The sequence below is a fragment of the Clarias gariepinus genome, chromosome 10 (assembly GCF_024256425.1).
Source record: "Clarias gariepinus isolate MV-2021 ecotype Netherlands chromosome 10, CGAR_prim_01v2, whole genome shotgun sequence".
Lineage (NCBI taxonomy): Eukaryota > Metazoa > Chordata > Actinopteri > Siluriformes > Clariidae > Clarias > Clarias gariepinus.
The window spans coordinates 7,561,830-7,585,986 of NC_071109.1; the positions used below are offsets into that span (position 1 = coordinate 7,561,830).

Consider the following 24,157-nt stretch of genomic DNA (forward strand, 5'->3'; position numbering starts at 1 on the left):
TTGGCACCCTTTCCAGGATGTACCCTCCCTTGTGCCCAAAGTTCAGGCTTCAGGCCACTTCAGCCTTGTACAGGATAAGCTGTATAGAAGATGAATGAATAAATATTTAGTTTCACTATATTCTATTGCCACATACATTTAGAAAATGTGGTAATTCCTGGTTTGGACAGAGAAATGATCTGACATGCATAAAAAAACCAATAATAACCATTTCCTTAACATAAAATTGTGATAAATTAATCTGTATCTTTTGATCTATACTTAAACATTTTCGTACAGTTCCTTAAAGTTACGATTTTTTTTCCATCTATGTGATGTGTATATTTGATGTGTTAGATCATATATTGAGTCGGATTTGCAAAGTAATACACATTAGGTTAAATATATATATGGCTCACTATAAACATATAGCATTAGGGATGCCATTCCACAGTTTAGCTAATAATTAACTTGTACATAAATTCAAAAACATCACCTCATTATAGCAGTGTAAACCTTTTATACTTAAACATATTCTTCGCACTCTGTCTGTAATATAAACACAGACAGAAATGGGCATCTTTTATGTTATGCAAGCATTTCAGTGTCCTCCAGGTTTTCCCACACTTATCTCGCATTGCTCCCCCACAATCCTGTTTATCCCTGGTAAAATGATGCGGTTGCTAGGCAACCACACCAGGCTGTAGGACCGTGAAGCCAGAGCGCTGCTCTCTGATTGGCTGGGCTTCACGAGCTGACACAAGACTGGCTAAGCTTGAGTCAGTCAGGACCTTTGTTTCTGAGTATAGAGGGAGGAGTCTATGCAGCAGAACGTACACACTGATTTCTAGTCCCCCTCTCATTTTCACACACACACACACACACACACACGTCGATACGCCTACAGCGAGGTCTGCTTCACATCAGCACTCGCGCTGTAAGTGATTAGGCTGGCTTGAGCATTGGCATCATCAGGCATTCCTCTCTTTACCAGCAAGTGTGTGTGTGTGTGTGTGTGTATTCTTTAGGTGAGCTGATACAGGAGAGCTTCTGTGTGGGTGTGTGCATGACACTCTCGTTTTTTTTTCCTTGGGATTCCTCTTGGCCCATTAGGCTTTGCAGCAAGTGGATGTGCTGATGTAGGAAGAATGGATGCACCACCGCTCACACACGTACACACACACACGGGGATCAGCCATGGGGCCGAATGAAGTAATCAACCACCAGACATTTGAAGATTGAAGATACAACAATGTGACTGAGGGTAAGAAATGTGTGTATGTGTGTGTGTGCGTATGAAAGAGAGTAAGGCTTAGAACAATATCTCTGTCTCGATATAGAGCTGGTTAAACGATTTCCCCAGATGTACGAGCGTCTGAATTTTAGACCTTGGATACCCCGTGTCTGATTACTTTTGGACATAATTGTGTAAAGTAGGAACGTATATATCTCAGCATCAGTTTTAAGCAAATGGACCCATTTGGTCAGTTACATCAGATTGTCCAGTACTGCTGGTCTTCCTTCTGATCGCTCAGAAGGTGTTGATTCAGTTTTCACAGCAATAGTTTTGACAGCATGGTTTATACTAAACAGATTGAAATATAATCATCGATGTGGTGGGGGTTTTTTGGGTGTTTTTTTTTAGGGCGCTGTTAATGTAGGATTATTGGAAGTAGTTTCCAGTGTCAGCGCTTTGTAATAGTTAGCAGTAAATCTCTACACGGGAACGTCTGGGAAATTGGCTTAAATCCCAGAGGATGTTTAAACACTGTATATAAACTGGAGATCTAACGCAATCGGTACAGTATTTCCTAAATAAACTATTACTGAAGAAAAGGGTTTAATAATTTTTTTTTTTAAATGTACTCCCAGAAAAGTGCACTATGGCATAATTGATCGCAATATTAATATCAATATAATATACACTATTGTTGTTAGACACCTCTATGGGTTCATTAGATGGTCATGAGTTCGCAGCTTGGTAAAGGGATCTGCATGGAACATTAATGGAGAAACGTTGCTGTAGGACGACCCAATTAAAAATTGATGTTTCTTACCTTTTTTTTCTCTCAGAGTGTATAACCCAGCCTTGCTGCTCGGTCTCTGAGTCTCTTGGCACTTGATTTATTCACACATGTGAATAAGTAACCAAAAAAATGTTATAGTACGGTATGCTTCATTTTGTACATTAACATGTTTATAACTTTTATTCTAATGAAGTGAACGGTAGACAGGTGAAAGAAATTAAGAACCAGAGGCTGTATAACAATACTTGGAGACTTTATTAGAGTACGTAATATGCATGAAGAATTAAAGATCCAACTGAAATTCCACATAGACACACATTCACTTTATTAAATACCACTTGCTACAGTATTGGGTTGGACCCCTATTGGACATAAAGTGACAGTTTTCGGGTAGGCTGTGGCATTTTTATGATGTTCAGTTGATACTAAGGGGCCCAAAGTGTGCCAAGAAAATAACACCATGTCATGCATTCAGGTTGTTTTTGCCAAATTCTGATCCTACCATCTGAATATCGCAGGGAAATTGAGACTCATCCGACCAGGCACTGTCGAGAGGCATGGGTGGCTCACTGGATTATGGTTCAGAGGATCCCAGGTTCAAACCCCCATGACCACCAAATTCCCCCCTGTTGGGCCCTTGAGCAAGGCCCTTAACTCTCAATTACTCAGATGTACAGTATAATGAGCTAAAAATGTAAGTTGCTCTGGATAAGGGCATCCGCCAATTGTGTAAATCTTTTTCCGATGTTCTATTGCCTAATTTTGGTGAGCCTATGCAAATTGTAGCCTCAGTCGTCTGTTGTTAGCTGACAGCAGTGGCACCCGGTGTGGTCTTCTACTCCTGTAGCCCATCTGCTTCAAGATTCAACATGTTGCCCAGAGGACTGCCACTCAGTGGATATTTTCTCTTTTTCAAACCAATCTCTGCAAATCCTAGAGATGGTTGTGTTTGAAAATCCCAGTAGATCATCAGTTTTAGAAATACACAGACCGGTCCATGTGGCACCATCAATTACGCCACATTCAAAGTCACTTAAATCACCTTTTATTTACATTCTGATACCCGGCTTTGACCATCAGGAGATCGTCCTGACCATGTTTATTTGTCTAAATTATTGAATTGCTGTCATGTATTTGGCTGATTATTATTATTATTATTATTATTATTATCATTATTATTATTATTATTATGTTTACAAACATGTGAATAGGTGTACCTAATGTATTGGCCGGGGACGAGTGTATATATTTATACCTTCATTTTAAAAGCAGTATAGTATATTATTCAGCTTTATAATATTACTCAACAGATACAAATAGATAGTCCTAAACAGATACAAATATAGACTTTTTTTTTTCTTCTACTGTACAAAGCTTGCCAGAAGAGTTCACAAGTCATCTGGTTTAGATTTGAGTAAAACACTGGGACTGGGATTTTTTTACTTTCATGTGGGCATAAGCAAATATTCAGACATAAAGATTTATAAAAGTAAAGCCCACATGAAGTTGAAAAAAAATGTTGCATCTGTATCCATACCATTAAAGGTACAGACAGGTGAAGGGAATACTATTGATTATCTTGTTACAGTAGCACCTGTTATACTGTATGGTTTCAGAAACACCTTAAACTGTTTTTCTAGCTGTTCCTGAACGTTTTTTTGCGGTCTAGCAGGGAGCATTATCCTGCTCAAAGTGGGCACTAAAATTATGGAGCACCATTGCCATGGAGGGGTTTACTAGGTCAGCAGAAATGGTTAGGTAACAACTGGTGCTATAGCCTTTTTCCCTTAGTACATCTCCTCATAGATACCGTCTACATGATGTAAAAAAAAAAAAATAAGATAAAATGCATAATTCATCAGACCAGGCTATCTTCTTCCAATGTTAAAAACTGACCTAAAATGACCATGAGCATCAGGACTGGCTTGCATTGGTCCAGCTAAGCACACCAAGCTGTGATGCTTTGTCTTCTGACACCTTTACATGAGCGCCAGCAGTAACTGTTTCAGCCATTTGTGCTACAGTAGATCTTAGACCAGATGAACTTCATTTGCATCAGTGTGCCATAGATGATGTGACCCAGTCCCATCTTCACCAGTTGTACTTCTCTGGACCACTTTCAGTAGGTACTGTACTAACCAATGCATACCAGAAACATCCTACAAGACCTGCTGTTCTGGAAATGCTTTGGTCCAGTTGTCCAGCCAAGTCACTCGCTTGCGTATTTTTCCTGCTTCTAAAACATTAACTTTAAGAACATACACCCCATGACAGGTGTCTTAATAAAAGATAATCAATGATCACTTCACGTATCGGTGGCTTTCACATTTTGTTTCAAATTGTGTGTGTTTGTGTAATTAAATCCGATATTTAATTACCTAATCAAATCTTTATACACTCACTTCATTAAATCTCTCTAGGATTTTAGGAAAGTTCTCTCCTTTTTTCTTTTTTTTTTTTGCAGGATTGGTTCAGATGTAGCTGCTGTAACACCGTCCAATTATGCTGAGCCCTGTTCTCCGTTCTGAGCTCTCGGCCTTGGAGCCGGAGTACACAGAGGGTAAAGTATATGTTCATGACTTTACCTTCACATGACTTTAACAGTGCCTCAAACCAGAAACACACAGTAATGCCCCATTCATCATGTCAGATCAGAAGATTTATGCAGATGTCTAATATGAAGAGGACAAAAAATAAACTTTAGTAGCTACTCATATGAGCAATCAAACCACAAACTCAAAGTGACAGCTTACAATTGATTACTGTGGGTTAGGCCACATTGTAAAGAAAAGAAAAAAAACATTTGATCTGGTTAGTGCCCTATTCATCAGCATTATCATAATTGTATATTATTATTATTATTATTATTATTATTATTTATGGAAGTTGTGGCAGTGTTCTTGTTATAACAACAGTAAAACTAATTATTTTATATATTTAATTATTATTAAGTAGTTTGGACAAAACAAATAATAATTCCATCATATATAATTAAATTAAATCTATGTATGTATTTATAAACCAAGACCCTTGAAACCATAAATAAACCAGCTTAAGCAAGCAATTTTTAAAAATGGAATTAAAGTACAAATAATAAGTTATAAACAGATGACAAAGTATTTTTTTTGGCAAAAAGTAAAACACACTAATAGGTATTTGTATGTGTTGTATTGCAATTTAATAATTCAATACCTAAATATTTCTTAAACTTATTATTGCTTATTATCAGATCCTAATGCAATTTAAATGGCTACTTTATTAAGGGCAGGCAGACTTGAAGGGAAAGCCAGATAGATATGTAGAAGATTCATCACAGTGGTAATATTAACTGTCATACATTAATATGTCACCTGCTAGATGTGAGGCATTAGATTAGAAGTGTCTGAGTAATATATTTTTTCCAATCTAGAGTTGGTCTTCCCAGAAAAGCAAAATATTATAACTAAGTACTGATTCATTCATTCATTAAGTGTTGAAAAAACACAGAGACAATGAAGACGCAGTGAGTAAATCCAAAAGACTATTCAGTAGAATAAGGCAAGGGTCAGGAAACAGAATACACAACAATTCTTAGAACATGCACACACACACACACTGCAGTGGAAGCTGGACTTCACAAAGTGTATGAGGATTAGTTCTCCATCTCAATTATTCGGGTTAATTCTCTCACCACTTTCTTATTTTTAAAGTAAGGTAGCGAGAAGGACCTCTGCTGGTGGGGATGAGTACTATCCTGAACTGGGATGACATTCAAGTTCACCTTAGAAAAAAGCTGCTTTTTAAGTGCTCTCCCTATTAATCCTAATGCTTTCAGTAGTATGCATTAATTAACCACAGAACCTTTTGTACAGATTGTGAAGGACTGCTTCAGTTGCATCATATCCATAAGACAGAATTTCACCAGTGGTGAAAAGTATTTAAATATACTTTAAAAATACTTAATCCACATTTAATCCAAATTTCACTGCAGTAAAAAACACCATGGCGGCAGGGTGGCTTAGTGGTTAGCACTGTCGCCTTGCACCTCCAGGTTTCGGGTTTGATTCCCGCCTCGGGTCTGTGTGCATGGAGTTTGCATGTCCTTCTGTACTCCGGTTTCCTCCCACAGACCTAGGACAAGCTAAATGGTGTTCCCAAATTGCCTGTAGTGTGTGAGTGTACTGTATGTGTATCCTGCGATGGATTGGCACCCTGTCCAGGGTGTACCCCGCCTCATGCCCTAAGTTTCCTGGGATAGGCTCCAGGACCCGCCGGTGACCCTGTCCACAGGATAAAGCAGTATACAGCGCAGGAACACATATGGGACAATCCATACTCACACGCATACACTCACACACTACAAGCAATTTGTAAACACCACTTAGTCTGAAGGGAGGAAACCAGAGCACCTGGAGGAAACCCACCAAGCACAGACTTCAAGCACACAGATCTGAGGCAGGAATCGAACCTAAACCTGGAGGTTTAAGGCGACAGTGTTAATTAATAAGCCACCAATGCTGCCCATGTCAAACTATTCTAAAGGAACATGCCATAAGAAAAAAACACTTAAGTATATACTGTTCTTTTGTCTTCCATTTAAACCCTGATTCAGCTGATGTCATCTCTACGGTGGAGTTTAGCCAATCAGGAGAGTTTCTGGCCACCGGGGACAAGGGGGGGAGAGTGGTCATCTTTCAAAGAGAACCTCAGGTAAGATTTACTCGACTGGACAAATACTGTAATTCTGAATAAGTTACAGTACAACAAGGACCCATATGACATGTTATAATTATAAGATAAATCTTTTTTTTCCTCTCAGGGGGAATATAATGTGTACAGCACATTTCAGAGCCATGAGCCCGAATTCGACTGCCTGAAGAGCTTAGAGATAGAGGAGAAAATCAATAAGATCCGTTGGTTACCTCAAATCAATTCCACCCACTTCCTTCTGACCACCAATGGTGATTAATACCTTGAACTTGATTAATCAGAGTAGTCTTTACTTCTTTACCAAATGGTTATACATACAGTATATTCCTCTGGTCATATCTAGCTTTAATTAAGTGTACGGTTTATTTAGCAACATATATTTTTCAGATAAGACCATTAAGCTGTGGAAGGTGAGCGAGAGAGACAAGAGGCCTGAAGGTTACAACCTGAAAGATGAGGAGGGTCGGATGAAGGACATTTCCAGAATCACATCTCTTCAGGTGCAGTTCTATGCAAAGTTCTGATACAGTGGAGTCCACAAGTCTGTGACCATCTTACCAAATGGGATTTTTTTTTCTTTTTGGCCATTTAAAAATTGGAACAGCATTTTAAAAATGAACATTCAATATTGTAAATATTCCATATTATGGATTCAAACGCAAGATTCTGCACAATTTTCAGGTCCCCATTTAGATGTAAGCAAATGTATGATATTGACCGTGTTAACTGCTGCTTTGTGCAATAGGTGTTCAAGTCAAACAGGGACTTTTGATTGGGCAGAATAACAGAAAACATTCATCAGAGTGAAAACCCTTTTCCCAGCAGTTCACTAGTTCACTAGTACCATCAAGGTTTTCTCAGTATACCAAGGCCATAATGTGATTGCCTGCGTAATGTCTGAAACGCTGGCCTCCCATGAACTCCATTAATGGCCCAAACATGTGGAAATGACCTGGAGCGAGATCTGGACTGTACAGGGGATGTGACAATAACACAGCCAAGTTCCTGTAATGTGCAAGTGATGTTTGCGGATGATCGAGTGTACAGTTCCCACAGACAGATGCGTCTCTTCAGTAAGCTGGAACACTTGCTGAATACTTACAGAAAACACTGCAGTGGGCTCTGAGCCAGCTTAGCAGGGATTGTCAAACTCTTATCATTAAAATATTTGAACGGCTCAAACGTTTTAAAGATAAGAGTCTAGTAACTGTCCTATGCTGAGAGTGTTCTGTAAATCGGGTTTACGCCTTTATTCGTAAGAAATTTCATCTCCGTCCCTACTGAACTTGAACAAAATATCAGGTTTCTAGTGACGTCAGCTGAAGCATTTGATCCTATAACACTGATAGATTTGATCTAAAATGGATCTTTGTGGTCAGCATAAGTGCAGCCTGGCATTAAACCAAAAAGAAGATGGTCCAAGTACAACACTACGAAATTCTGAACTTCCTGCAAAACTTTCAAAGAAAAAACTTTTTACTCAAGTTGTTTTCAGGTATATAACTTGTAAACTATTAAATTAGGAAAGGGGCAAATTAGAAGCATTTTAAACCGTGGCCTCAGACTTTTGGACCCCAACATATACTGTATACACAATGACATTGTTTATTCCTAAAATATTGGCACCCTACGAATATTTTGTATTGCCACAATACAAAAATGGGAAAAAAGGACAAAAAGCAGGATGGAGACCCATCTGAAAAATTTCTAAGAAAGAAAAAAAAGTGAAATTAACATAATAGGTCATTTTTAAAGTGGTACCAAAAGGTCACTTACATACAGTATAAATATTTGGAATTGATATAATATAAATATGTTTGGTGTTACAAATGCAAGTTCCCCATTTTATTTTAAGGGACATATTGGTCTGTGGAAGGGATAGCTTCGTGGTTAGCTCAGCTAGCCTAGTGTTTGGGCTAGCTGGGCGGTTAATGCGTTGGATTACTAATCGAGTCCTCGATTCAAACCCCAGCACCACCAAGTTGCCCCTGTATGTGCCTATGGCTAATTTAAAGTGGAATTGAATTACTCATGAGTGCATTTATAAAAATGTACAACGCCATCTAGTGGATTTTTGAATCTACTCAAATATTTACGTGTTACTGTGAAGTGTGCTTAATGAAGTTGTGAGATCGCGTTTAGTAAGTAAATTAAGTAGATTGCTCACTCATAAGAACCTATTAAAAGATGTACAGCACCACCTGTTGTATTTTGAGATGAACTAATGATTTTTTTCAAGGTTGATTTTTTTATGATATGAGTGTTTTCTATTTAAATTACAAAAGTAGCATATCTTCTCTTCCTGTGGCCCGATTGTGCTGAAACAAAGACTATATGTTACCTCAGGCTTGGCCAAATACAGCTGTGAAAACCCCAGTCAAATTCTTTCAGTGGTTTTTATGTGATACGTTCACAAACAAACAGATCAACATACAAAAATTTCAAAAACCATCTTGATTTGTTCTATGACTCATCTCACATCCCTCACAAATATTTTTTCACAAATATCTCCAATGTACAGATACAACAACTTTACACATTTATTTTATGTTTAGATGAGATAGATGTAAATTGTTTTGTATAAGGTTGTCTGGCAAATGCCGTAAACGTCTAGTTTCACTTTGTTTAATGCTTTCCCACAATGCACTTGACTACCTCCTAGTAAGAATGATCTCCCCCTTTCATGATGATACCTCTGTTAATTACATTACGCTTATTACCTCATAATTCCATACCGTAAATAACTGAGCTAAGTCCAGCTGTGTATCCACTACTGCCACATGTATTATTTCTATTCATATAACATTAAACACCAGTGGAAACAGTGAGTAGCTCTTGTACGCATTTGTTTATGGGCACTAGGCCTAAATACAGGCACTAAAACCTGACTGTTATAACTTATGTCTGGGGTCCTTCTTTATAATATCAACGTGGCACATAAGCACTAACATAACTCACAGGATTTGAAGAAAAAAACACAACAAGCAACACATTAGCACTAGAATCACTAAACACATCACAAATATTTTTTATATATAAACATATTTAATGTGAAAAGATCACAGATTGAACAGTTGCATGGATATTTTTACTCATATTGCATGTTCGTACAGGTCCCTGTGTTACGGCCGATGGATCTGCTGGTGGAAGCGTCTCCGCGGCGTGTGTTCGCTAATGCTCATGCCTACCACATTAACTCTATCAGCATTAACAGTGACTGTGAGACTTACCTGTCAGCTGATGACTTGAGGATCAACCTGTGGAATCTCAACATCACAGATCGCAGCTTCAGTATCCTGATTTCTGCATGTGTTTTTCATGACTCAAGGTCATTTCATTTGGGTCCACCTGGTGTTTAAACTTGTATTTAAACCAGATCTTGAGTTTCTTTTTGTATCTGCATGGTTTTCCTCCATGTTCTAAAAACTTGTTAGTAGGCAGATCGGCTTTTTTTAGATGTCCCAGGGTTTGTATAAGTGTTTAAATGTGTGTCAGATGGCATCTGATTCATGATGTGTGTTCCCACCTCATACACAGTGTTCCTGGGATACGTTGTGGATGTATGAAAGCATGTACAGTATATTAAAGCATACATGTACTGTATGCTTTAAGCAGGATGAATTTTTAAAAACATACATTACCTGCCATGCAAAAGGCCCAGGTTCGATTCCCAGCCAGTGCCCAAACCCCAGCCATTGGATGCAGTGCCAATTCCAAGCCCGGGTAAAATAGGAAGGTTCTGTCAGGAATGGCATCCAGCGCAAAAACTTGTGCCAAGCTTGTATGTGTGGACCAGATAGTCCGCTGTGTGCGACCTCTTGTCCAGTAGCAGCCGAAAGACCAACAACAACATATGTAGAGTTAAATATTACTGTTTCAGATGAACAGCAAAAGTATTGATTATCTTTTATCTCTCGTTTTTGTCTTTGATCTTTAGTCTAGTTTCTGTACCTGAGCAGTTTTAAAGGAATGTTTTCTGTTTGTTAAGCCAAAATGACTTATGCAACATTTAATCTTAAAAAATCTAATTTAAGGCATGAACCGGTGATTATTATACTGCTGATGCTGAATGGGGCGGCACGGTGTTGTACTTCCCGGCCACGCTTAAACCCCGTCTCTGTGTGCTTGGAGTTTGCATGGTCTCCCCGTGCTTGGTGGGTTTCCTCCGGGTACTCCGGTTTCCTCCCACAGTCCAAAGCTATGCAGGTTAGGCTAATTGGAGTTCCCAAATTACCCTTAGTGTGTGAATGAGTGTGTGAGTGTGTATATGTGTGCCCTGCAATGGATTGGCACCCTGTCCAGTGTGTACCCCGCCTCGTGCCCTAAGCCTCCTGGTCCCCGCGACCCTGAATACAGGATAAAGCGGTATAGAAGATGAGTGAGTGAGTGAGTGAGTGAGTGAGTGCTGAGTGGTTGGAACAGACAAGAGGAAAAATGAGGAGCTTTGCAGCCTGGTGCAGTTAAACATTTCCTTTCAATGAAATTAATTAAAGTCGATATTTAGAAATTTAAGGTGGCTCAAGGGTTTTGCACTTTACTACTGTACTTTTACTGAAGCTCCAGGAATCTAGCATGTCAGAAATGCTTTCATGTCTATCCAGGGTGGGTCTGTGTTTCCTTTAACACCTTTCTCAGACATTGTGGACCTGAAGCCAGAAAACATGGAGGACCTGAGCGAGGTGATCACCGTGGCTGAGTTTCACCCTCATCACTGCCACTTGCTGGCCTTCAGTAGCAGTGCAGGTGCTACACGCCTGTGTGATATGAGATCTCGCGCGTTATGTGACCGACCTGCTAAACGTGAGTCTCTCTCCCTCGTCCTACTTAACGTGATAACGGATATTGAAATTACTTAAAAAATTTTAAAACCGTAAAGATTTAAAGATGCACTTTAACCAATTATTGAAACATAACACACTAAATACTTATATACTTTATACTACAACTTGTTTAAATTTTTTTATCTGATTAAATGGAATATGATGAAATCCCTAAAACATCAGATCTATCAATTGTTTTAGGTGCCAGGTTTGCTCTAGACAAATGTGTACATTTTGAAATGAAGTAGTCATTTCTATAGAAAAAAATTTGAAACGCACCTTCACACTCTAAATAAAACTGTTATGGTAAAGTTTTCCATAACGTTGTATTTAATTGGCATTTTTAGAAGGAGGCTTACTGTTGAGGCTTTTTGTAAATGTAACTATGAGGGCCGTTCAAGTCAAACTGGGACTGGTAAATGAGGATATTAAACCGATTGACTTTTACAGTAAACTTAAATCACAGTCCGGCGATGTGACTCTTAGCCGCAGTAAAACATTTGAACAGTGCGGGTAGTTCGGACACGTGTCTGTTGGAATTGTGCACGCAATTGTTTATTAACGCCACTTGCACATTACAGGAACTCGGCTGTCAGTCATTTTCAAGCCATTTCCACATGATTGGGAGTCCTTGGGAGGCCAGCGTTTCAGGCGTGAAGCAGCCATTCTAATCATGAGTCCGGAGTACTGAAAAAACTTTCTACTTTAACAGTTCAAGTACTAGTGAAACACTTAGATGAGTGCATTAGTGTAGTAGGGGATTATATAGAGACATAAAAGGAGTTTTTCATCTTGTAAATGTTATTCTGAAAGTCAAAAATCTCAGTTCTATTTGAACGCTTCTCATATAAATGAGCAAAATGTATGCGGTGAATACTTTAATAGATAACATAGATACCAGGACTGTAGTGTGTTATTCGTTATACCTTATAATGCTGACACTGTAATAAAATTATGTCACAAAATAACAGCACTTTTCCAAGAGAATCACTCATATCAAGCAGCTGATTCAACAGTTAAGAATATATTTTACTACGTGATTATTATCATTTCTTTGTTGAATAGTGTTTTTTTTGTAGATGTTAAGTAAGTTAAGTTGAGTTTTGTGGTCAGTCGGCATACGAATGAAATTCATTCCAAAGGCGAGTTCTTAAGGTAAAAAACTTGTATTGCGAAACACATTTTTCCACACGAATAAATGTAAATGCAGATAATCCGTTCAGCCACTCAAAAATATGAGGAATATTACCAATTTCCAACATTATAATCATATTCTTGCGTCAAGAATATTAAGAAAAGATATGTGAATGAAGTAAAATATGAAATACATAGACATTAAATCACACTCAACTTTAATTTATGTTTTCTCTTGGCATCGGCTGCTTTAAAAACAAAACTAAAAGCGGCTCCGTTTTCTTCTTGCTACCATAATTGCTAACAGTCTTGGGACCCATGGTTCTACGCTTTAACTAAATTTTGCACAAAAAGCAAAAAAAAAAAAAGGTTTTGAACTGCTCCTGGACTTCCGCGCAACTTAGCGTTTAGTTTGGTTCGGTTTGTTTATATGCACAATTTAGGCAAATTTATTGCGACACGTCGGTTTTTAAGGCAAAATTTTTGAGCCAGGGTATTCATATGCCAAGGTACCACTGATAAAACTTGGGTTAAAATTATGTTCAAAGTTTAAAACTTAATAATTGATGAAACATTACTTGAAAATCCCACTGATGCACTCTGTATCTCAGCAATCTCGATTACATCGAAAAAAAACTTATCTTGAAAGATTCCCTTTAACAGATCTTGTGCAACACAGTAAATAATGGCATGCCTCATAACTCATGTTTGAGCAGAGATGTTATTATCTTTCGACCCATCTGATGGCAATGACAGCATAAGGGTCGAAGTGCTTTTCAGAATTCCTTTGTTATAATAAGATTTTTAAGTCTGTAAGGAATATCTCTGTTTCTGCCGGTGTGTAATTTCTCTCAGTATTTGAGGAGTCAGTGGACCCAGCCCATCGATCGTTCTTCTCGGAGATCACTTCCTCTGTATCGGATGTAAAGTTCAGCCACAGTGGACGCTACCTGCTCACCCGAGACTACCTCACTGCTAAAGTCTGGGACATCAACATGGAAAACAAACCGGTGGAGATATATCAGGTCTCCTCTCACTCTTACACCCTTCTTCTCTAACAGACCAGGCCTTATTGCATTGTATTGTTTTGTCCTGGAAATGTTTTTTGAATTTAATTCAATTTACTGGAAGGGAACTTCTATTACACAATAACAGGAACATGTTTAATAAAAAAATGTGAATGTTAATAAGAAAAAAAATGCAAACTCTGTACAACAAAAAAAAAATTCAGTTATAATTCATGATATAAATATACAGCCGGGAAAATAAGTATTTGACACATCAGCATTTTTATTAGTAAGGGGATTTCTAAGTGGGCTATTGACACAAAACTTCCACCAGATGTAATTATTAGCCATCAAGTCAAATATTGAATTCATACAAAAAAAATCTGAACATTTAAGTCATAAAAAATAAAAAAAGTGACACAGGGAATAAGTATTGAACACATGAAGATAACAAGGTGCAAAATGGCATAGGAAGCCAGTATTGAGAGTGAAACCCTGCCCCCTATCAGTACTAATTGATATCAGCTGCTTTAGTCCTACTGTAATTGATGGCCTATTAAGGCTTTTAATTACCCAGGAGGCACACAGAAAAGACTTCATGATGGGTAAAAGCAAAGAACTCCAAGAACCAAGATCTTTATAATCTTATCGTTGAAAAGCATTCTGATGGAAATGGTTATAGGCGCATTTCCAGAATGCTGAATGTTACTGTGAGCACTGTGGGGGCCGTTATCCCGAAAATGGAAAGAGCATCAGTTCACCATAAACCGGCCACGGTCAGGTGCTCCATGTAAGATCCCTGTCTGAGGAGTCCAAAGAATAATCAGAAGAGTTCTCCAAGAGCCAAGAACCACTCGGGCAAAACTTCAGGAAGACCTTGCCTGACCTTACTGTTGTTTCAAAGAAAACTATAATCAATGCACTGACGCACCATGGCATCCATGCACGCTCACCATGCAAGACTCCATTGCAGAACAAAAAGCATGTTGAAGCTCGGTTAAAGTTGGCAAAACAGCAGTTGGAGAAACCTGTGGATTATTGGGAGACTATAGTATGGAAAAAAAATTAACTTTTTGGCAGTCCTTCTACACACCATGTTTGGAGAAGAAATGGCACTGCCCACCACCCCAAGAACACAATACCAACAGTTAAGTTTGGGGGTGGACGCATCATGGTTTGGGGCTGTTTTTAGCAAGACTTTATATTATTGAAGGCAGGATGAATGGAGAAATGTACCGGGACATTCTGGATAAAAATCTGCTGCCATCTACCTGATAAGAGGGTGGACATTTCAGCAAGACAATGGTCCCAAACACAAGGCCAAGGAAACAATGAAGTGGTTTCAAAGAGAGAAAATCAAGTTGCTTGAATGGCCCAGTCAATCACCTGACCTAAATCCCTAGAAAATCTATGGAGAGAACTGAAGATCAAAATTTATAAAAGAGGCCCAAGGAGCCTTTTTTAAAGATCGTTTGTGTGGAAGAACGGGCCAGGATCACTCCTGAGCAATGCAGACGACTGGTCTCCATACAAGAGGCGTCTAGAAGCTGTGATCACCAACAAAGTACTAAATAAAGTGTGTTCAATACTTATTCTCTGTCTCATTTCACTTTATTTATTATGACTTAAATGATCTGATTTCTTTGGTTGAATTCAATATTTGGCTTGATGGCTACATCTGGTGGAAATTTTGTGTCAATAGCCCACTTAGAAATCCCCCTACTAATAAAATGCTGATGTGTTAAATACTTACAGTGTATATATATATATATTTACAGAATTGTATTACAATTGGCCCCCGTGTATCATGTTAATATCGTTTCGGGTGATCCCTGCTAATTCCCATCAATACTAAATAATAGCTATTTTTTAAATATCCAGCTAATAACTACATTTAAGAGGCTGCTTTAAAATGCATATGGATGACATACAGTATAAACAATTACGTACTCATTAGACCTTTGTGTAAAAAAAAAAAAAACTTAAAGTTTAAAATTTGATTTAAACATGTTTCATTGCATAATCAGCATTTTCTTGTTAAAGAAATTTAACATTGGATCAAAATATTTATAAAATCATGATACCTACAGGATCGCAATACAAATCATATCGGGTATCGTGATAATATCGTATCGGGTGATCCCTGTTAATTCCCATCCCTATTTATGCGTATACAAATAGCCTGTGTGTGTGTGTGTGTGTGTGTGTGTGTGTGGTTGCAGGTCCAAGATTATCTGCGCTCGAAACTATGTGCCCTTTACGAGAGCGACTGCATCTTTGATAAGTTCGAATGCGCCTGGAACGGGACCGACAGGTAAAACCGTGACCTCTGACTTCCCAGCTTAAAAATATTCCAAATAATTCCCATTTCATCATTTACTTCCTTATTCTCCCCTCTCAGTGTCATCATGACAGGAGCGTACAATAACTTCTTCCGGATGTTCGACCGAGCGAGTCAGCGCGATGTGACTCTGGAGGCGAGCAGGGAGGTGTGTAAGCGGCGTGCCGTGCTCCGGCCTCGCCGCGTGTGCGTGGGGAAGAAGAGGAGGGACAACGATATCAGCGTGGACAGCCTGGACTTCAGGAAGAAGGTCCTGCACACGGCGTGGCATCCCACGGACAACATCATCGCCATTGCAGCCAGCAACAACCTGTTCATCTTTCAGGACAGACACGGGCCCGGACACCACGGGGGCCATCATTTAGAACAAGACAAACCTTTGCAGTTACAGGACACAGCTCGTGACTGAACACGACCTTTAGCCCAGACGGCAACGCGTCGAAAAATTCGTAAAACTTAAGAGCACGTTTTCAGTATAAACACAAAAGCCTGATAATAATTGAATGCTGGATATTATAACCGCGATTATGACTGGGACTGTATTTCAGCACTTCTGCATGAAATGTAACACAAGGGACTGAGCTAAACCAGGAAATATATTTGCCTGTCAGTGTTTAAATAACTACTGCATGTTTACATTATTATCCTTAATCAATGGGCTTCGCTAACTGACTGAGTTCTACTGACAGTGATGAATGCAAACAAACCCGGACCCTTTATTTAATTGAATTTATGAACTGTATCCACCATCTGGTGGCTCTTCTCAGGTTTCATGTTTCTTGACTGGAGACAGGAGACAGTAAACTTAAGACGTCCTTTTCCTCATATCAGATATTAAAACTGAAGCAGTACAATCATGACATGTGAATGTCTGAACGAGGAACAATGTTTCTAAGGAACTTACTAATGAAAAACTGGATTTTCAAGTTGTTTTGGTTTTTTTTTTTTAAAGCATGCTAAATCATTGTGCTGCTGATTTGATGTCACACGGAAGATGTCACAGATGGGGGAGAGTAGGGGAGAGCGGGGTGAGCTGTAACGGCTGTTTCAACTGGACGCAAAGTGTTAACTCTTGGCTATAAACGAGAATAAAGAAACAGTAAACCTTGTTTTACACCGGACACAGTAAACATGTGATGCCCCAGTTTGTACATAACGCATCGAAGTAGTGATGCTCGCCTGAAATAATCTGGTAGATATTTTACAAAGGGGTGTTCAAGTCAAAGCGGGAAGTGCAGAATAACAGAACATGTAAACAAAACTACTTTTTTTTCCCTCTATATAACCCCCTACTATACTAATGCACATATCCAACATTTCACTGGTGCTTGGATACCATGAGGGTAAAAATCTTTTTCAGTATGCCTGCTTCATGTCTCAAGTGCTGGCCTCCCAGAACCTCCTTAAATGCCCATTTCTTTTTAAGAACCAAAGGACAAAATATGACCTCAAACTGTCCACCGCACATTACAGAAACTCGGTTGTGAGTAGCAGTCCTGACTTCGCTTCAAGTAATTTCCACATGTTTAGGCCATTAAAGGATTTCCTGGGAGGCCAGCGTATCAGACGTGAAGCAGAGAATCTGATCATGACTGCGGCGACATGAGAATCTTTCTATTTTTATGCTATCCAGACACAGGCAGGTGAAACGCTGGAGAAAGTGCATTAGTGTAGCAGGAGATTATATAGAGAAATAAAGAAATTTTTGACTCCCTGTTAATAACAGTTATTCTATACAATCTAAAGTCCCCATTGACGTGAACTCCTCTCCGTGTCAATCCGATGCCCACAATCTGTGCTCTACTTGACGTAGTGCCGCATAACTTCTGATGTAAAACTGTTCCAGTTTAGTACATGAGAAATTCAGTGTTATCACCCCGAAAGCCATGTCATTAAATTTGGACCTTTATTTCATTTAAAATAATTCATACAAATGCATACAGTCACAAACATTTCTTTTTTTTTTCTGAGTTTTGTTTAACAAAAAATAATGATATCTCATAGTATATATAGTATGTATATTGCTAGCCTACCACTTTAACCAGGAAGGAAACTATGTAGGCAATGGAGCGCTGCAACTACCCCAGCAGCTCGGAGCTGCCTCGTAAAACACGGTACGGTCAAGTCACACAGAAACAGGCAAGCATGACGCCAGCTTTTCACAAGACAAACTGTTTTTTTTTCTTTTCCGTCAAAACCGAACGGAGTTTTCTTTTCTTTTTCTTTTTTTTACCTTTAACACATAAGGTAGTACATGCTAAGTAACAAACAAAAACTGAAAATAATGAACAATTATAAAACAAAAACAACAACAAAAAAACACTGAATATACTTTTTGAAAGTACTCTGCTAAATTAGACTACAAAAAGACACATGGATACAAAGAAAAAAAACTAAACAAAAAAAAGCCTGTGTGGTTTAATTCCAAAGAGGGAGGAAGGAGGGGAAAATAATTTTCCTGAGAGGGTGTGCAAAACAGGCCTCTTTCGGGCACTTTTTTTTTTTTTTCTATAAATCATACCAACAACAAAAAATAAAACAAGCAATAATAAAAATGGGTCTATTAGTTGATGGTTACCTCCCTTGATTTTTCTTTTTCTTTTTTACAAACCACTGATCATATCCTAAAAACTGTACACAAACAGGTTACATTCAGAACTATTTTTAACAATGAAACTCATGGGACACAAAAGAAATGGGAAAAATAATAATAAATCGCCCACTGCACTTAGACAGACTACAATCTAAACCAGCAGGATTTGTTTCAGGGAGTCGTTTGTTTTTGTTTTTTTTGTGGTAAATCCATAAGATTTTTTTTCTTCACACCTAAAAAAAGAAAAGGGGGGGGAAAAAGAGCAAAAGTGAGAGCGAGCACAATCCACCACCTTCAGTTCAAATGGTTGGCTACTTCAGACAGTCACTGTTTGTTGTTTGTGTGTGTGTGTGTGTGTGTTTTTTTTCCTTGGCTGTTTTTTCCAGCCTGTGGCGCTCCTCTTCTTTGGGGTAAAGAAGGACCAGGATAGTTCTCTAGTGGTATGGAAAACTCTGGATCAGGAGTGTGTGGCTACAATTGCTCGTTGGGGTGCTGCTCTCGATCGGGCTCGGCTTTGCCCGTCTGGCCCGGAGATGGCGCGTGAGGCGGCTGTGCTACAGGCGGAAGGCTGTGGCTGATCGGAACGGCACTTGGCACTATTCCCTCCACAGGGGGCGGGAGACCACCGGATGCCAGGCTCCCTACACTTGGAGGGTACCTGTAGAGAGAAGAGAGAACTTAATAGTAGTCCATGGATTGTAGTATGAATTATATTATCTATGAACTAAAGTCTTATATTTAATAGACATATGAACAATTCCATGAGTATGTGTTCTTTGAGTTTGGACCAAAACAAGCAGGTCAAAAGGAAAGTTGGTGGAAAACCAACCGGGACAGAACAGGGAAGTGACATATTTTGAATAAACATCACAAAATAATGTGAGGATACGAATGCAAGAGTATCAGACGACCTGGCTGAGTACAACTGAATTCTTCTCTGCTTCCTGCAATGCTTTCCTTTTTCTATTCGTTCTGTCAACTACAGCAAAATATTATACTTCCTTCTTCATTTTTTTTTACCATGTGGTTTGGTACTGTACATGTGACACTGCTCTGTACTGCATCTGTACAGGGTTCACATGTTAGCAGATGTGTTTGAGTTCATTTGTCAAACCCGTGGGTGATGTGTGCAAATGTATGTGATTTTTATAAAGGATGCGCCGAGTACATTTTACAATGCTGTTTCAACACTCGATTGATGGTCAATTTAAACTGTTCGATTTCGGCCTCAAACATATGTATAAACAGTCAAGCATACAATTAAAAAAAATCCAAACAGCTCAAAATATCTTTTTTTGCACCACTTTTTTTGGCATTTCTGTTAAAAAGTTCTTATTACTCAGCTATTCTGCACTTCTGCACCTACATGTGCTTTTAACTTTATTAAAAATAACAAAAACAAAAAGTCCTGTACATGAGCGACTCACACTGATGAACGAGTTCATGATGAACTCAGATTAACACATCTGGTATCTGGTGTTAGCCATGCAGTTAAATTTCATACATGAGAAAATTAGTTTAATATGTTAATTTTTTCTTGGGTCAAAGGCCTTCAGTAGTTAAACAGTATTTAAAAAAAATAGGGATCACTGCAAAATAATTAGTTTTTAATGTTTTTTTTCCCTTACAGGTGCATGATTTGGTGAGATGAAGAGGTTTGATTAATTTTTTGTGAACTGATGACAAAATTTCTTCTACATACATTCAAAATATAACTATTGGTACAGTATTTAGCGTGTACAGTATATTTTAAGGAAATGACATCATCACAACAACCCATGATCATGCAGTATTTGCAGAGCTTTAAAAACTCAACAACAAAAAAAAATGCAAATAACTTGTAAACAAATTGTGTATTTGATGAAATAATAAACCTGATTTGCAATTACATGCTTTCATGTGTTTTGGCATGTTTTTTAACATTGCTGTTGGGTAACTTTATACCACTATTTTCGCAAAAAAGCAAACAGTTTTTGCGTCATGGTTTGTGACCATTCCAGAAGTTTTCTGGAGTAAAATGCAGTGGTCTCTTTTATTTTTTGCATATTAAACCTAAACTAAGTATAGACATTTACAGACAACATAAATAATCATCCTACTTTATTGTTTAAATCTGCTTTATATGTTGTTTATACAGTATTATTTAAAAACACTTACAACATTTTATAACACTTGTATGTAAATTAATTAAAGTTAATTTATTGCAATTAAAATATCCGACACGCAGAGTTAGTGCACAGTATAATCGAGAAAAAGTGCTACAGACATATCATGGTCAGTCCATCCCTCGCACAAATGCTTATTTAAACGCCTGACGCCCTACATAGCCTACAAGGGGGATAAAAAGGAAATGTAAAACATGAGTTTTATTTGTTAGTGTAAATCAAAAATACTGTATTGGATACCACAGTAAAAGTAAAACCTTTGAACCTATTTAAATCTTGTCTTTAATTACATTTATTTTGTTCATATTTGGTAAAACTGATTTTTCTTTCTTACTTCATTGTAAAATAATGCTGAAGGCCTCATCCAAAATATGCAATAAGTTTTGTTCTTGCTTTCCTGGGAAGGTCTTCATGAGAGCCAGTTTCATCATGGTGCTTGATGGGTTTTGCAAATGCACTTGACACAATACTGTTCTTGTAAGAACTATTCCCAAACCTGACCTTGATTTCTTAAAAAAAAAAAAAAAAAACTACTGACTGTTGTTATTGTTGTTACTTGATTACCTAATGCCATATGTGTTATTTTATAGAATATAAATATCCAGTATTGTTCTAGAATGTGGACTGTTTAACTGGTACTGTTTTACTGTTATCGTGATTATCTGTCTGTGGCTATGATGTCCTGGTTGCACTGATAAGACCTACATATTTACATAGTCGGTTAAGGTGTGGTGTTAAGTTAGCTGCAGCCAATGAGATATGTTGTCTCCATCGTGCAAGATAGGAGAGTAAACTCTCAGGGGACGTGAATAAAAAACAACCAAAACAGCACCCAGGAAATAAAGGGGAGGCAGAGATATGGCAACCGTATCGAATGTTGAATAGGGTCCTATTTGTTATATGCAAAATTATATTCAGACATATTTGGACTCAAACTATACATGTAAGAGTCAGAAACCAGCCAACAGAATCCAGAAGGAAATTATAAATCTGACATCCATCTTCAGGTTAATTATCTGGCGAGTTTAGATTGGGACCGTATATGAAACAACATGCTAGATCTCACACAAACAAACATCGCCGAAACCATTCACACCCTTTCCTGCACCGCCCAAACTGCGACCCAAAGTAGTCCCCTCACCACACCACATTCTCCCTAAAGGTTTAACTAGGGTGTGAAATGTTATACTGACTAAACAGGAAAAAAAATAGATACACAATATTGCCAAAAGTGTTAGCTCGCCTGCCTTCATATGCAAATGAGTAATATCTGATTATTAATTCATAGGGTTTATTATGATGTTGCCCCGACCCCCATTGCAGCTATAACAGCTTCAACTCTTCTGTGAAAACATTCCAGAAGGTTTAGGAGACCCGCGTTTGTGAGATCAGACACTGATGTTGGACGAGAAGGTCTGTCTGACAGTCTCCGCTCTAATTCATCCCAAAGTTGTTCTATCGGGTTGAGGTCGCGACTCAAGTTCTTCCACACCAAACTCGCTCATCCATGTCTCTTTTTTTTTTTTTTATTAAAGTCTTTTTTTATTGGAAATATAAACAAGTTACATATACATACATAGTACACTATTATACATTTTCTTTTCTCTAGCCATACCCCTCCCCCCACCCCAAACAAAAAACGACAACAACAAACAAACAACAACAAAAAACAGCCAGTCAGCAGGAAAAAAAATAAATAAATAAATTACACATCAAACAAAAAAGGAAGTATCAAAAACAGAGAATAAAAAAGAAATCTTTTATTACAGATCCAACTGATCTGCATCTATATTTTCGAAATGGCTTATAAATGGTTGCCAGACATCATAAAATTCCTGAGTGGATCCCTTTATAGAATAGCAAATCTTTTCTAGATAGCTATATATAGTGATTCCAAATTTTAACGAAGTGTATAACCAGTGGGTTTGAGGTAAAACCAGATGTGGGCTGTTTTGTGGCAATTTAGCACATAATAATGATGAGAGAGATATTGATCCCATTGATGCTTCCTCTATAGCCACTCAGACAGGAGGATTGACATCATATTTCGCCCAGAATAACACTACCCTCATGTTAGCAGCCCAGTTATGATAAAGAATGTTTGGAAGTGCTAATTCCTCCTAAATTACCTAGAAGCCTCTGTAGGATACTTTGTTTAATAGGTGGTTGTTTTTTATTAGAAATCTGACTATTTCATTTTATTATATAAAAATGATTTTGTTAAAAAGATTGTAAGACACTGAAATAGATAAAGGAATTTTGGAAACAGATTCATTTTAATTGTGTTTATTCTTCCGCCCAAAGAGAGAGGTAGCAGGTCCCATCGTTCAAGATCTAAATTTGTTTTGGAAAGTAGAACCTGATAATTGTATTGCCTTGTACAGATCGGCACGGTTATGTGTTAACCAAATCCCTAGATATTTGATTTTTCTGGGACTAATCTTAAAGAGGATTGAATCAGAAAACTATTCTATATTGTTTTTAATTGGCATCATTTCACTTTTTGTTAGATTAACCTTGTAGACAGATATTTCACCAAAGTCTTTCAGTAAACCCACAAGTTTTGGTAGGCTATAAGGAGGATCGGATATGGAAAACAGCATGTCAACAACATATAAAGGGAAACTTTGTGTTTCACACCCCCACGAGAGATACCTGTAATATTGGCATTTTCCCAATGGTTCAATAGCCATTTCCACAGCGAAGAGAAGGAGTGACAAAGGGCATCCCTGTCTAGTACCACACTGAAGCTCAAAGAAAGGGGGCAGGTTGTTATTTGTCCAAACAGCAGCCAGTGGGGACGAGTATTTTATCCATGACCAAAATTTAGGGCCGAAACCAAATTTACCAAGAGTGTAAAAAAGAAAATCCCAATTTACTCGATCAAATGCTTTTTCTGCATCGAGAAAATTGTTTTTTTTCAAATTGTCATAGATAACATTTAACAGGCGCCTAATATTAAAAAACAGAGTCTCTATTTTTTATAAAGCCTGTTTGATCAGGTGAAATAACACAATGCATAACTTTCTCCAGACAAAGGGCCAAAACTTTTGCTAAGATTTTCGTATCTGTACTTAACAATGAAATTAAACGATATGAACTTCAGTCAAGATGGTTCTTTTCTTTCTTTAAAATTAAAGAGATAACTGCTTGGAGGTAATGATCCAGAAGAAAAGCTTTCTCAAAAAACTGATGCCACCAGAGGAGAGAGCTGATTGGAAAAGGTTTAAAAAAAATTCTGAAGAATATCCGACTGGTCCAGGTGATTTACCAGATTGCATACTTCGGATTGCTAGGGCTATTTCTGTATCAGATATAGATTCCTCTAATTGTAATGCTGTAGCTACACTTATTGTAGGAATACATACATTTTGAAAAAAGGCCTCCAATGTTGAGGTGTCA

At 38.0% G+C, this 24,157-nt stretch overlaps 2 protein-coding genes across 4 annotated transcripts in view; one reads left to right on the forward strand and one right to left on the reverse strand.

Moving 5' to 3' along the window:
• The first annotated feature begins 851 nt into the window (after window positions 1–851).
• On the forward strand, window positions 852–17,050 carry ppp2r2cb (protein phosphatase 2, regulatory subunit B, gamma b). Of its 2 annotated transcripts, none has more exons than XM_053505735.1 (11): window positions 852–916; window positions 1,093–1,243; window positions 4,471–4,566; window positions 6,598–6,695; window positions 6,805–6,946; window positions 7,083–7,195; window positions 9,809–9,986; window positions 11,331–11,495; window positions 13,505–13,674; window positions 15,879–15,970; window positions 16,058–17,050. In XM_053505735.1, the coding sequence occupies exons 3-11, from the start codon at window positions 4,509–4,511 to the stop codon at window positions 16,404–16,406; spliced, it is 1,365 nt and encodes a 454-aa protein (XP_053361710.1). In that variant the 5' UTR covers window positions 852–916; window positions 1,093–1,243; window positions 4,471–4,508; the 3' UTR covers window positions 16,407–17,050. The 2 variants fall into 2 exon arrangements, with proteins under 2 accessions (XP_053361710.1, XP_053361711.1); XM_053505736.1 differs by having other exon boundaries at window positions 871–916; window positions 1,008–1,243.
• An 836-nt stretch (window positions 17,051–17,886) lies between these two features.
• The window catches only part of LOC128531626 (C-terminal binding protein 1), a 32,516-nt gene continuing 26,245 nt past the window's right edge, over window positions 17,887–24,157 (reverse strand). For both annotated transcript variants that reach the window (XM_053505649.1, XM_053505648.1), the window contains exon 9: window positions 17,887–19,248. In XM_053505649.1, coding sequence (XP_053361624.1) covers window positions 19,062–19,248 — 187 coding nt within the window. In that variant the 3' untranslated portion in view covers window positions 17,887–19,061. The remainder of the gene's footprint in view (window positions 19,249–24,157) is intronic.

Excerpts from the sequence above, each read along its gene's own strand:
- ppp2r2cb (XM_053505735.1), top strand. The coding sequence starts at position 4,509 with ATGCTGAGCCCTGTTCTCCGTTCTGAGCTCTCGGCCTTGGAGCCGGAG. Across the intron at positions 6,696-6,804 it reads TCTTTCAAAGAGAACCTCAG|GGGGAATATAATGTGTACAG; the intron begins GTAAGATTTACT and ends TTTTCCTCTCAG. Across the intron at positions 9,987-11,330 it reads CATCACAGATCGCAGCTTCA|ACATTGTGGACCTGAAGCCA; the intron begins GTATCCTGATTT and ends CACCTTTCTCAG.